We start from the raw sequence: 13136 nt of genomic DNA on the forward strand, positions 1-13136 counted from the left end.
CTAGTTAGATTCCTGATACAATCAGACTTGTTTCAGGGGATTAAAGTAGGGACTAGAGAAGTTAAACTCACCTGTTTTGCAGATGACCTACTACTCTTTCTTAAATCCCCGGAGACAGAATTAAGAATCGTTCTAAACTCCTTGCAGTACTTTGGGGATATGACAGGTTATCTAGTTAACGTAAATAAGAGCCAATTGTTATTTTTAAAAGGTTATACCAGAGATCGGAATGCGCCAATTGAGCTTCAGGATGTGGAGGTGGTCCCTCAATATCTGACATACCTGGGTATTAAAGTAGGTAGGAGTCCATTATCTCTATACAAATTAAACTACGAGCCGTTGATTAAAAAAAATAGTGGAAGAACTAGAAAAGTGGCTGAATTTGCCGTTGTCACTATTTGGGAGAGCTCATCTATTGAAGATGGTTAGCTTTGCCAGGTTACTATATCCTATGCAGACCATTCCCCTACTTTTAAAACATGTAGACATTGCTAGGATCCAAAAAGCCTTCTCGCGCTTTCTTTGGCGTGGTAGGAGACCAAGGATTGCTTATGCGAAATTATGCCTGCTGAAATGGGAGGGTGGCTTGCAAATGCCCAATATTAGGAACTATAATTTGGCATCCCTCTGGAGACATATTAAAGACTGGCTGAAGGATACCTCAAATTTCTCCAATACCCCGTTGGAGAAGGAATTATCCGCTCCATTGGATTTGGGGGCTATACTACACACTAAACTTCGAGATATTCCTCTCATGCTGAAAAAATATACACTACTAAAAGATACTCTAGCAACGTGGAAAGGGGTACGTAAATTATACAGATTACCTATGTGTATCTCACCATATATGCCATTATGGACCCTTCCGGCTTTTTCAGCAGGGAGACAGTCAGTAATGTTTACATTATGGAAAGAGAAAGGCATTGTCTTCCTGAAGCAGCTACTTAATCCCGCAGGAAGTGAATTACTACCATGGTCAACTATCCAGTCTCAGTTCCGGTTGCCTCCCTCGCACTTTCTCCCCTATAATCAATTAAAGGGAATCTGTCACCAGCATATTATCAATTTTTTTTTTTCATGAATCCATGTGTAATAAAGTACCTTATATCCAGATGTCTTGTTCTTTTTATTGTGAGTCTTGTCATTTCTTCATAAAAAGGCTTTTTATGATATGCAAATCAAGCTGTAAGGAGCCCAGAGGGGCGTTCTTCTTTCTCCACGGTGCCCAGGAACGCCCCTCTGAAGTGCCGTGCCCGCCGAAATTTGAAAACGAATACCTCCTACAAGTTCAGCTGAATCGCCTCCCAGTGGCGCGGCTGAGTGCTCAAACCCCCTCCCCCCCAGCGCCGCGCTCTGCGGCAAACACCCCGAACCTCCTCTCGCCGCATCCTAAATCCTGCGCAGGCGCAGTGCCGGCGATTTACTGCGCCTGCGCAATGATAAAAAGACTGAGGGCAACAGCGTCACTGGGCATGCGCCGGTCCCAGTGACGCTGTTGCCCTCAGTCTTTTTATCATTGCGCAGGCGCAGGAAATCGCCGGCACTGCGCCTGCGCAGGATTTAGGATGCGGCGAGAGGAGGTTCGGGGTGTTTGCCGCAGAGCGCAGCGCTGGGGAGGAGGGGGTTTGAGCACTCAGCCGCGCCTCTGGGAGGGGATTTAGCTGAACTTGTAGGAGGTATTCGTTTTCAAATTTCGGCGGGCACGGCACTTCAGAGGGGCGTTCCTGGGGACCGTGGAGAAAGAATAACGCCCCGCTGGGCTCCTTACAGCTTGATTTGCATATCATAAAAAGCCTTTTTATGAAGAAATGACAAGACTCACAATAAAAAGAACAAGACATCTGGATATAAGGTACTTTATTACACATGGATTCATGAAAAAAAAATTTTGATAATATGCTGGTGACAGATTCCCTTTAAGATCATTTTGTCAATCTCAATCATTAAATATGGGAGATCAGGAAAGAAGAGTTTGGTTTGATTCTCTGATGGGAAGTCAAAACTGTTCTCTGTCAGACCTGTATCGCAAAATCCAGAATACTCACTCGATTCCTTTAGAAGCAAAAGTATTCCAGAAATGGGAAAGTGAACTTGATGATGTGACAATAGCTCCAAAGCTAAGAGAGGGAATGGAGCGTGTGAGGCAGGCGACCGGTAACGAGATGTGGAGGGAGATGCACTTTAGGATTTTGCACAAAGCAACATATGCATTTGATTTATCATACAGAGATGCCCCAGCACATTATCTTAGATGGTGCCCAAAGTGCAAATTACAAAAAGCTAATCTATTACACGGGCTGCTGGAGTGCCCCTCTCTAATCCCCCTATGGAAGGGAGCATTAGAACTCATTAAGCAGGTCTGGGAGGTTGAGGTACAACTAAATCCTCTACACTGTGTATTTCATTACATTCCTTGGGATTCTAGAGGAGAAATAACTCATTCCACGTTTGTTAAAGGTATCCACTTATTTTTATTGGCTGTAAAAAAAACAATACTGAGACATTGGATATTTCCTTCTATTCCCACACTTGAAGAAGCTATAGGAATTATGAGTCGTATTCTTTACATGGAGAAGTTGGAAGCAGAAAACAATAAAGAAAAATCTGCAAAACTTTTCTTTGGAAAGTGGAGGAAATACATTAGTCATATTCTGACTCCTATTGAAATTCAAGAAGTAATGAAACCTTTTCGTTATACTAAATGGTACCTGGAAGAACAGATAAAGGGGACATTAGGTAAGCTGGGGGAGTAATGCGCTTGTAGGTATTTAGACCAGGTTAAGGTTGAATACTTTCTGATTAGAGGCGGTGAAATTAAACATTGTGATGTTTTTGGTGTAAGACATCCTTTATGGAGATTTATTTTCTTGACTGACGGTTTGGCAATAAGTTGGGGTAATAAATGGTTTGTGGGAGGGGGGGGGGAGAAAATTTGAAAAAGGGAAATTCGCTTGTATTATGTCTGATATGGCACCTTACTGTAAACATGGTTGAAATGATATCCTTGTATACAGGGCTGTGGAGTCGGTAGATAAATGTTCCGACTCCTCAGTTTTATGTACTCTCCGACTCCGACTCCTCTGTATTAATATGCGAATGTATTTTATACATTCCTTGAGGGAAAGAAACGCAACCTACCACAGGACTACTGGCTGGGAAGCCAACAGTCTACTGTATTACACAGTTTAAGCAAAAGACAAACACAATGAAAACAAAGTTTTATAAAAAAAAATTATTAATCAATCAAGTGGCTGGATAGTAGCAGCAGGCATTTCTCCTTTGTGTGCTTATCTGCTGCTGAAGATAGGGCAGTGGGAGGATCCAGGAAGGGGCATTTATTCTAAAACATGATTTTCCTAGGAGAATCCCATAGTCATGTTTAAAGTTTAAGCTAACAATCTGAGTTTACAAGTTTTTATAGCCTTAGCTGAATGACAGCAGTTTTTCCAATGGTTTACAGCTTCAGTCTTGAACTATTGGCCCTCCATTCCCTTCACTTATACAAGTGTCTCACTCTCTAGTCCTGCAAAAAACATATTTATTTAATCCCTTATCAGTGAGAGGCTAGGTTACACATGGACGCTGCGTTCCCTGTAAAAGCAGAACACAACACTATGGAAAGTATAAGTATTGCAGCTCCTAATTGTGCGTTGCGTGCCATATAGTGAAGCATATGAAAAGCATGCTTCTTCACGGTCACTTAACGTGTTCGTTTTGCGGTTACGTGAGGCACTGCATGCATTGGTCTTTATTCTTACAGTAGAGAAGTCATTAATTTTTTTTTATTCCAATCTAAATTTAGTAGGACTCGGGGTCGGTGCATTGTTTGCCGACTCCGACTCCAGGTACCCAAAATTTCCCCCGACTCCGAATCCACAGCCCTGCTTGTATATTGAGTGTCAATATTGCATCTGTATAATGCATATTAATGTTTCCCGAAATAAAAGTGTTTTTAAAAAATAATATGCAAATCACTTCACTACCAGCAAGGAGGGCGTCTACTGGCTGGTAGCCACCACATCCTCCTTTTAAAAAACCGCCCCCTCCTCCAGTTGATTGACAGGGCCAGCGAGCCCTCTCCTCCTCCGGCTGGCCCTGTCAGCATTTCAAATCCCGCGCCTGTCTTCATTCGGCGCAGGCGCTCTGAGAGAAGGACGCTCGCCTCCTCAGCACTCCCTCAGTGCGCCTGCGCCGATGACGTCTTCTCTTTCGGTGACGTCAAGCCCAAAAATGAAAAATGTGTTTTGAGGGTGACAGAAGCCCTTTAATTATTCGAATCTAAAAATTATTACATTTTGAGTGAGTCAGACACCCACCAATCAGATATATATGACCCATCCTGAGGATAAGTAATCAATATTTAAACACCGGAAAACCCCTTTAAATAAAATGTCTGGGGTGCTTACAAAGTTTATTGATCTGGGGCTACTATTTCTCCTTGTGGATAACACCTAATAGTTGTAAGGAGCTTCTCTGGGGGAGGAAAGGTATGCAAAATAGTTATTTCCAGTCAGCCAAGCCTATTCTCTACTCTGCACTGATGAAGGGCAATCGCCCTGAGATAGTTGCTACAGATGGAGTGACCTACTTGGCTATAATGCCAAGTTATGTTTCAAGGCATGTTTAAAGTATCAAAAATTGCTAATTTGCATACAATGTATTTTTCTAATTCACTTTTATTTTCATCCTAAGAGACAGGATGGACAGCTGTGTTTGATGAGCATGTGAACTCCAAACCTCCCACTCCTTGTGTAGCATTGGATGTAGGTTCTAGTGTGTGGGATGCACCTGCTCCAGAGACATCCACACCTGAGGAAAAGGGATGGGCCAAGTTTACAGACTTTCAACCATTTTGTTGGTATGTTGTCCAGTAGCCAAGTTCAGTAAACTGTTATATTGTTCTTTATATGGTGCATATCAAGTGTACTGAAATCCCATATTTTGGCCTCAGTACTTTCCAAGCTGTAAGTAAAATAAAAAGACGTATTATTAGATTTTTTAATTTTTTTTATGAAAAAGCCTGGTAGAATGTATGGGAGTAAATAGGAGCATCCCGACATTGTTTATGATTAATTTCTTAACCATTTAATGATATTTGCTGTATGTTTACGGCATAATGGTAGGAGTATGGAGTAGGCAGTGTCACACTGCCAACACGCACTTGCAGTGACCTGGATATCAGATAACCCACATCTTCGTTATGTTACCCCTCAGATGCTGCGGTCAATAGCCATTATTAAACCTGACCAGTTAGTCAAAGGGAAGAGGCTCCCTCTGTCCACCGATCACTATGCCCTCCCCCCAGGTGCCAAAATCACAGGGTGCTGGTTGGTTGGCATGGCAGCCTGAGGCCTTGTAAAGGCTTTTTGGCTTGGCATTTTAAACTGTGACAGGGCTTTAAGGGGTTGTCCGGGTTTAGAGCTGAACCTGGACATACCCACAATTTCACCCAGGCAGCACCTCTGATATGAGTATCGGAGCATTTCATGCTTTGATGCTCTCCCTTGCCCTGTGCTTGATCGCGCAAGGGCTTTTTTGTTTATAGTAACACACTGCTGGGCGGAGGCTTCTGCCCAGCAGTGTTCCCGGTGACATTACCGGCTCTGATGGGCGGGCTTTAGTGCTGCCCTAGCCATTTTACAAGGTAGGGCAACGCTAAAGTCCACCCATCAGAGCCGGTGACGTCACCAAGCTTACTGCTGGTCGGGAGCCTCCATCTAGCAGTCCTTATGGAGAGCCCGGTACGTCGCCGGATCTCCATAAAATGCCTTTGCCCTGCACGATCCAGCTCCGATGCTCATAAAAGGGGGCATGCCTGGGTGAAATTGTGGGTATGTCCGGGTTCAGAGCTGAACCCGGACAACCCCTTTAATAGCTAGAAAGATAGTAAACTATTGCAGTGTAATGTATACGATGGAATGCTCAAGTACCCTAAAGGGGACCAAAAATGAAGGTTAAAAAAAAATATATATATATATAAACATAAAAAAATAGTTTTTAGAAATATAGAAAAATAAAAGTAATTAAATATTCAAATCATCCCTGTTTCCCAAATTTACATATTTTACAAATAAAATAATTACAATAAATAATAATGCTATATAAAAATAAGCACAATTGGTATCGCCATGTCTGAAAAATGTCTGAACTGTTAAAAGTATGTTATTTATCCTAAATGGTAAATTTCATAGTAGAAAAAAATGTCCTCCCCTGAAAGAATTTGACCAAAAAGTTACGTGTCCAAATGGTACCAATAAAAACTACAACTCGCTTCACACACCTTTTATAGGTGGAAATGTAAAAAAGTTAAAGGTGTCAGAATATGGTGATAGAAAGCATTTTTTCAAAGTTTTTATGTTTTTCTAAGAAAAAACTATTATTGGTATAATAATAGTAACCTGCACAATAAAGCTAAGTTGTAATTTTTAGTACACATGGAATGCCATAAAAGCAAAGAAAAAAAAGTCGGAATTAAGTTTTATTTTTCAGTTTCACCCTAAAAATATATTTTTTGCTGCTTTTGAGTACATATGTTAAAATAAATAATATGAAAATATAACTTGTCTCGTAAAATACAAGCCCTCAAACAGCTAGGTGAACAGAAAAGTGAAAAGTTATGGCTCTCGGAAGGCGGGGAGGAAAAAGCGAAAATTATAAATGAAACATAAGGGTAATATTTTTTAAATATTGTGCTCCAAATCGTCTGCATAGACATAGAGTTAAAAGGGTTAATACAGCGAAATAACAATTCTGTCCCATTGCCTGCAAATGGTTCAAGGATTTTTCCAAGATAATTAAACATTTTGGATATGCCCTAAAATGACTTAAAATAAATAATGTAAAAAAGTGTTACACTCACCCCTTTCTTCATTGCTGTTCTCCATTCGCTGTTTGTTCACAACAGAGGTGACATGCCTGGGTGCAGCATGTGATTGGTGCAGTCATTCACTTTGCTCAGAAATCACATGCCATATCCCAGCACATCACAGTGTTGGTGCTGGAGAAAGCAGTAAGTATTTTATGTTTTTATAGCATTTGCAGGCTTGTCCAAGAGTTTTAATTATCTTAGACAACCCCTTAAAAAAAAAATAAACATGCTTATACTCACATTGCCAATCCCCACAATGTCAGTGAGGTGAGTATATGCTTGTTGTTTGTTTTTTTTTGTTTGTTTTTACCATTTGCAGGCAGTTTTTACCATTTGCAAGCAGTGGTTTGCCTACCATTTGCAGGCAATGAAAAAAATTGCAAAAAGAAAATATCCCCCATATGTTTGGTATTGCCACGTCCGTAACGACCGGGACTACATAAACCTCTTTGGGCTGGAATACCCCTTTAAATGTTAGCCATCTGGTTGTTTACTCCATACTTTTTTAAGAACGAAACCCAATAATTTGCAATGATGATGCAGTTCTCTAGTGTTTCAATGGGTTATCTGATTTGAACAACCGCTGCTTGTGTGAAGGGGTCCTACACTGGAAGTGACGTCAAGCAGCTAGAGCTTAGCGAATTTATGGTAAAAATAATGTTGGCAATAATGTTGGCAAAGTGTGAGCTAGAAAATGGATTTTACATTAGACTGTAGGTATATTTGATATACTTTACATTAATATTTATTGGTTTATTGCTTTCATTGCCTACTCTCTGAAAAGATGTTCCTCATTCTCCATTACTTCTCTTCATAGTTCTGAATCTGGTCCCCGGTGTAGTTCACCAGTGGATACTGAAAGCAGTGCCTCTGAGGGACATAGTAAGCAGAGTCAAGACAAATTCTGTGAGTATATGATTGACTGATTCCTGTGGGCCTTTTACACGGGTCGATCATTGACAGAACGTTTTTGGGGATGTTTGTTACTGATCATTTCCCCCTGTAAAAGGCCCTGCAATCTGCCAATAAATCAGCAATCACTCATTGGTTGACTGGTCACCTCTTTTATGCAGCAGTAAAATTGCTTGATTGTCGACAGCACATCTCCCTGTGTAAGGCTCCTTTCACACTAGTGTTTTGGCTTTCAGTTTGTGAGATCCGTTCAGGGCTCTCACAAACGGTCCAAAACGGATCAGATTTGCCCTAATGCATTCTGAATGGAAAATGATTCGCTCAGAATGCATCAGTTTGCCTCCGATCCGTCTCTTTTCCGCTTTTGAGGCGGAATCCGTCTGACGAAACTGAGCCAAACAGATCCGTTCTGACACACAATGTAAGTCAATGGGGATGGATACATTTTCTATGACACAATCTGGCACAATAGAAAACTGATCCATCCTCCATTGACTTTCAATGGTGTTCAAAACGGATCTGTCTTGGCTATGTTAAAGATGATACAAACGGATCCGTTCTGAACGGATGCAGACGTTTGTATTATCTGAACGCATCCGTCAGTGCAGATGCATGACGGATCCGCAGTAAACGCCAGTGTGAAAGTAGCCTAAACTGGAATTGTTCTGCAGAGAATAGTGGTTACATATGGCTGCAAGAACTATTGTGCGTGATAAACAATTATTCATGCACCAGTCACCCCTGACAGTTGCCCAGTGTAATCCTGTTATCAAGTGCCATTTGACTTGTTTAGCAGCACTTATTAGGGTCAATTATCTGCCCTTGTACAAAGTTTCCAATAGTTGTTGCAGATATAGCATGTACAAGTAATCACAGTGTGGACAATAATGCTGGCTATACACATAAAATATCAGGTATGTTGAAATCCAAAAGCGCAGGAACAGTTACAATGTCACTGTATTACTAGCTTAAGAAAGAGTAAAGTAAAGAGTTATGGCTACGTTATGTTCGTGAATGAACATTCAAATCAGTGCTCATTCCCAATAATTGGCTCACATAGAGGTCCTCCCATCACTCGACCATCTTTAACCCCTTAGTGACCACCCATACGTGTTTTTACGGCGGTCACTAAGGGGCCTTAGGCTGGGCGGCCCAGTCTAAGCGCTGCACGGCTCCCCCGTGCCGATCCGGGCTGTTTAACCCTTTACATGCCGGGCGCAATGGCGCCCGCTGCATGTAAAGTGGTGACAGAGGGAGCGGACTCCCTCTGTCTCCCATCAGCACCCCGAAAATGTGATCGCGGGGTGCTGATGTGTTGGGAAGCTTACCTTGCTTCCGATCAGGGCCCCGAGCCTGTCTTCCGTTACCTCCAGCAGGCTGTGCCTCTCTGGCGCAGCCTGCTGGTCAATGTTCGAATAGCATTGCTATTGAAATGCAATGCATTATAGAGATAATGCATTACATTTTAAAAGCAATCAAAATACTGTATATTATAGTCCCCTTGTGGGACTATTAAGTAGTAAAAAAAATAGAAAAAAAATACAAATTATTAAATAAATAAAAAATCATAAAATAAAAAAAATATGCTTTTTTTTCCATTGAAAATACGCTTTTCAATGAAAAAAATTGCAAAAAGAAAATATCCCCCATATGTTTGGTATTGCCACGTCCGTAACGACCGGGACTACATAAATATTACATAAATTATCCCCTATGGTGAACGCCGTAAAAAATTAATAAAAAAAAGACAGAATTTCAAATTTATTCTTAGTTTCCACCGAAAAAAACGTAATAACAAGCGATCAAAAAGCGGCATTTACTCCAAAATCATACCAATGAAAAATACAAGTCGTCTTTCAAAAGTCAAGCCCTCACTTTTTTTTAAACTTTTCTACAAATGCTTGTTCTAAATAATTTCCCAGTGTACATGTTCTGTCGATCACTCAACAAATGATCATATCAGTTCTGCGGCAGATAAAAATAGCCCCATAAAGGGGTATTCCCATCTGAGACAATGGCGGCATATCCCTCGGATAAGCCCCCATTGTCTGATAGGTGCAGGTCCCACCTCTGGGACCCACACGTACACTGAGAACAGAGCGAGGAAGGTGGTGGCCAGAGGACCTCGGGTTTCTCCGGGTCCAGCCACCAACAAGCTTTTTCCCCATAGTACTGAATGGGAGCGCACTGCACTTGCATAGCCACCTCTCCCTTTCATTTCTATGGGGCCGACGTAAATAGTCGAGCCAGCGCACGGCTATTTTCGGAGGCTCCATAGAAATGAATGATAGGCGGTTGCGCATGCGCAGTGCGCCCTCCACAACTTTCGGGGCTCCTCTATTTCTTGATTGACAGGGTAGGCTAGATTACTATGCACCCTTTGGTTTCTTGGCTGGCATATGTTGGGCATTAGTAGTCTCGCTGATTTGGTGTGTAAATTTGAAATGCAAGCTAATAGGGGTGGCTGACAAAATGCCTTTTGGGAGACATTATAAAGCTTAGCTTTGGAAGCATCAATCTTGAAAGCAATGAGGACACCCTCTTATTTTCCTGTCCGCGCTTCCAAAGAACACCCCAGTTATAATATCAAGACAAACCTGTGTTCCAAGAGTTTCCAGAGCTAGAATTATAAGCCTCTGAAGTGTTGTAACCTCCTCATTGTCTCCCATTGTAGGGCCGCATATTACTTACTCAGTGGTGCTAAATGTTGTCATCCCCTCCAGTGCCTGTCTGCAGTTACAGATTGGCACTGGAGAACAGATCAGAGTGTATCTGATATCTATTACTGTAGAGTTCCAAGAATGAACGGCTGTCTTAGTAAATACATAAAAGAAGGCCACAGGCCTAATGTGGCTCCCAAGCACATTGTGTCTTTCCTAATCAGAAGATTGTAGTTTAGTAAAAATCCATTTCAAGTGTGATCATACATTAATTTACATAAATTTTTTTTGGCTCTACAGTCGGTGCCACATCGCCCTGTGTGTGGAATGTTTGTGTAGCTAGAAAGGCACCGGTAATTGGTTCAGATAGCAGCTCTTCTGGTGGCTCTGACAGTGAGGAAGAAGACAAAAACAATATCATTACTGAAACCATAAGCACTGGAGCTGGACATGAGACTATCAGACTCACCATGGACACCAAGAATGAGAAGGCTACGTTTAGTAGGTAAATGCATATGTTTTAATCTAGAAAAGGGTATTTTCTGTGTTTAGTAAAGAAATACCACTTAAATAATAAGGGTTAGGCTGGGTTCACACTGCCATCAGAGGCTCTTACTTAGAGCTTCCAACGGCAGTTCCATCAGATATGTCAAGAAGAATAGTACAGCTTGGAGAACTGTTCTTCCTGTCAAAATGAGAGACACCCACAGCAGAACAGACCGATAGACCTCATTGTAAGTCGGTAGAGTCCATCAGGTGTCGTCGGTGTACATCTTGTGATGCATCCAGCACTGCCATCATGGTTTTCCTTCTAATGAAAACCATGACAACCCTGTGAACAAGGGGACATTTGATTTTTGATTTTTTTCTTACTTGTAGATCTTGGCCCAGATTTTGCTGGTGATTTCATTTCATCTTATGCATTTTAAAGGGTGAAATCCGTTGTAAGAATCTGCAACAGAATTTATGTACTGCAGCATGCTCTGACTCCTTCTTGAATTTTCCTTCTTCCTACAAGTGGATGGGGTTTTAAACCTCCCATCCACATGCATTGTACTATAAATTGTTGCAGATTTTCATGACCGAATCTATGGCGAAAATCTGTGACAAACCCACAGTGTTGTGATCTCACCTTAAAGGGGTTGTCCAGGTTCAGAGCTGAACCTGAACATATCCCCATCTTCACCCCTCCAGCTCCCCTGACATGAGCACTGGAGCACTTCATGCTCCTATGCTCTCTTTTGCCCTGTGCTGAATGGTAAAGCCATTTTTTGGAGATCTAGTGATGTACTGGGCTCTCCATGGAGAAAGCTAGGTAGAGGCTTCCGCCTAGCATTGAGCCCTGTGACGTCACCGGCACTAATGGGCGGGCTTGTAAAACAGCTAGGGCAGCGCTAAAGCCCGCCTATCAGTGCCAGTGATGTCACCGGCAACACTACTCCTGCACAATCCAGCATGAAATGCTCTGATGCTCATATAAGGGGGCTAGAGAGGTGAAGATGAGGATATATCCGGGTTCAGCTCTGAACCCGGACAACCCCTTTAAGTATTGTATAAACTGAAAGGGTTATAGAGATTCTTTTAACAATTGAACTACATATAAAGTTAAAGGGAACTTGTCACCAGGAAAATGCACTGTAATTGGCAGGCAGAATCTAGTAGAGCTGAAGGAGCTGATCAGATATTTAGTTTTGCAAAAAATGATACAGTATAACTTCTATTTTATTTATTTAAAAGGGGGGCGGTCCTAACAGTGATTGACAGCTATCAATATACACAGTCATAGAGGGAAGGCTGATAGGACCGCCTCCTGGACTTCAAAGCCCAGAATGTGTATGGATATAAATGAAAATTATCCAGAATCTTTTCCCATAAAACTACGGTATATATCAATCTGCTCAGCTCATCCTGCTTTGTAATTTGCTGCCTGCAGCTAAGACACTATGTTCAATATGACAGGTTCCTTTAAAATAAAGACTAGTGCAAAAGTGCAGAACCCCAGCCTTGCTCTATTTCCCTATGGCCCTTGTCCTCTACGTCCACCTCTAAATATACCCAGGTAATGAACAATACACAGGGAACCAGAGAGGCTCTGGTTGCAGAACAATGCTCCAAAATAAATAAAACCCCAATTGGAAGCTATTGGTTTGTGTTTTTTTGGTAATTTTTTGTTATTAAGCATTCGCTTCATACATATAACTCATTCTTTTATTTGTGCAAAAACTGGAGCTTACATCATATCCGATCTGTCTTCACGATTTATTTTCCTTTTTCCTCTGTCTTTTCTCTCGTGTCATACCCTGTCTTTCTCCCTTGTGTTGTCTCCTGTTGTGGTTACTGCTCAGAATCTTTACGCCTGCAGGGTATGTACAGCATGCCAGAAAAATAATTCAGGCACCTCAAATACCCGAAGGAGCAGGGAGAGTCTCATTTCTCTTCACCACTTTCATGAAAGTGCATGGAAAACTCTCATTATATGTGTAACTAACCACCACTTGTCCTAAACATCAACTCATTACTGTCAGATCAGGTTTTACTGCTTGATGGTTATTCTGCATAATTACATTATTATTTATCTATTGGATATTTTTATCATTCATTTGAGAGCAGTGCAAGGAATATAGCTTCCATACGTTCTAGTTGTATGTGGGCTAAACCTGCTGATGATCTGGGAGCCATCCCAACTGTCCAGTAAC

At 41.6% G+C, this 13136-nt stretch overlaps 1 protein-coding gene across 5 annotated transcripts in view; it reads left to right on the forward strand.

Moving 5' to 3' along the window:
* PPP6R2 (protein phosphatase 6 regulatory subunit 2) overlaps positions 1–13136 on the forward strand; it is a 205691-nt gene that overhangs the window by 163421 nt on the left and 29134 nt on the right. For 2 of the 5 annotated variants that reach the window (XM_040413539.1, XM_040413540.1), the window contains exons 20-23: positions 4693–4858; positions 7686–7774; positions 10741–10945; positions 12786–12803. In XM_040413539.1, coding sequence (XP_040269473.1) covers positions 4693–4858; positions 7686–7774; positions 10741–10945; positions 12786–12803 — 478 coding nt within the window. The remainder of the gene's footprint in view (positions 1–4692; positions 4859–7685; positions 7775–10740; positions 10946–12785; positions 12804–13136) is intronic. The other 3 variants (XM_040413542.1, XM_040413543.1, XM_040413541.1) reach the window with 2 other exon arrangements.

Source organism: Bufo bufo, chromosome 1 (genome assembly GCF_905171765.1).
Source record: "Bufo bufo chromosome 1, aBufBuf1.1, whole genome shotgun sequence".
NCBI lineage: Eukaryota > Metazoa > Chordata > Amphibia > Anura > Bufonidae > Bufo > Bufo bufo.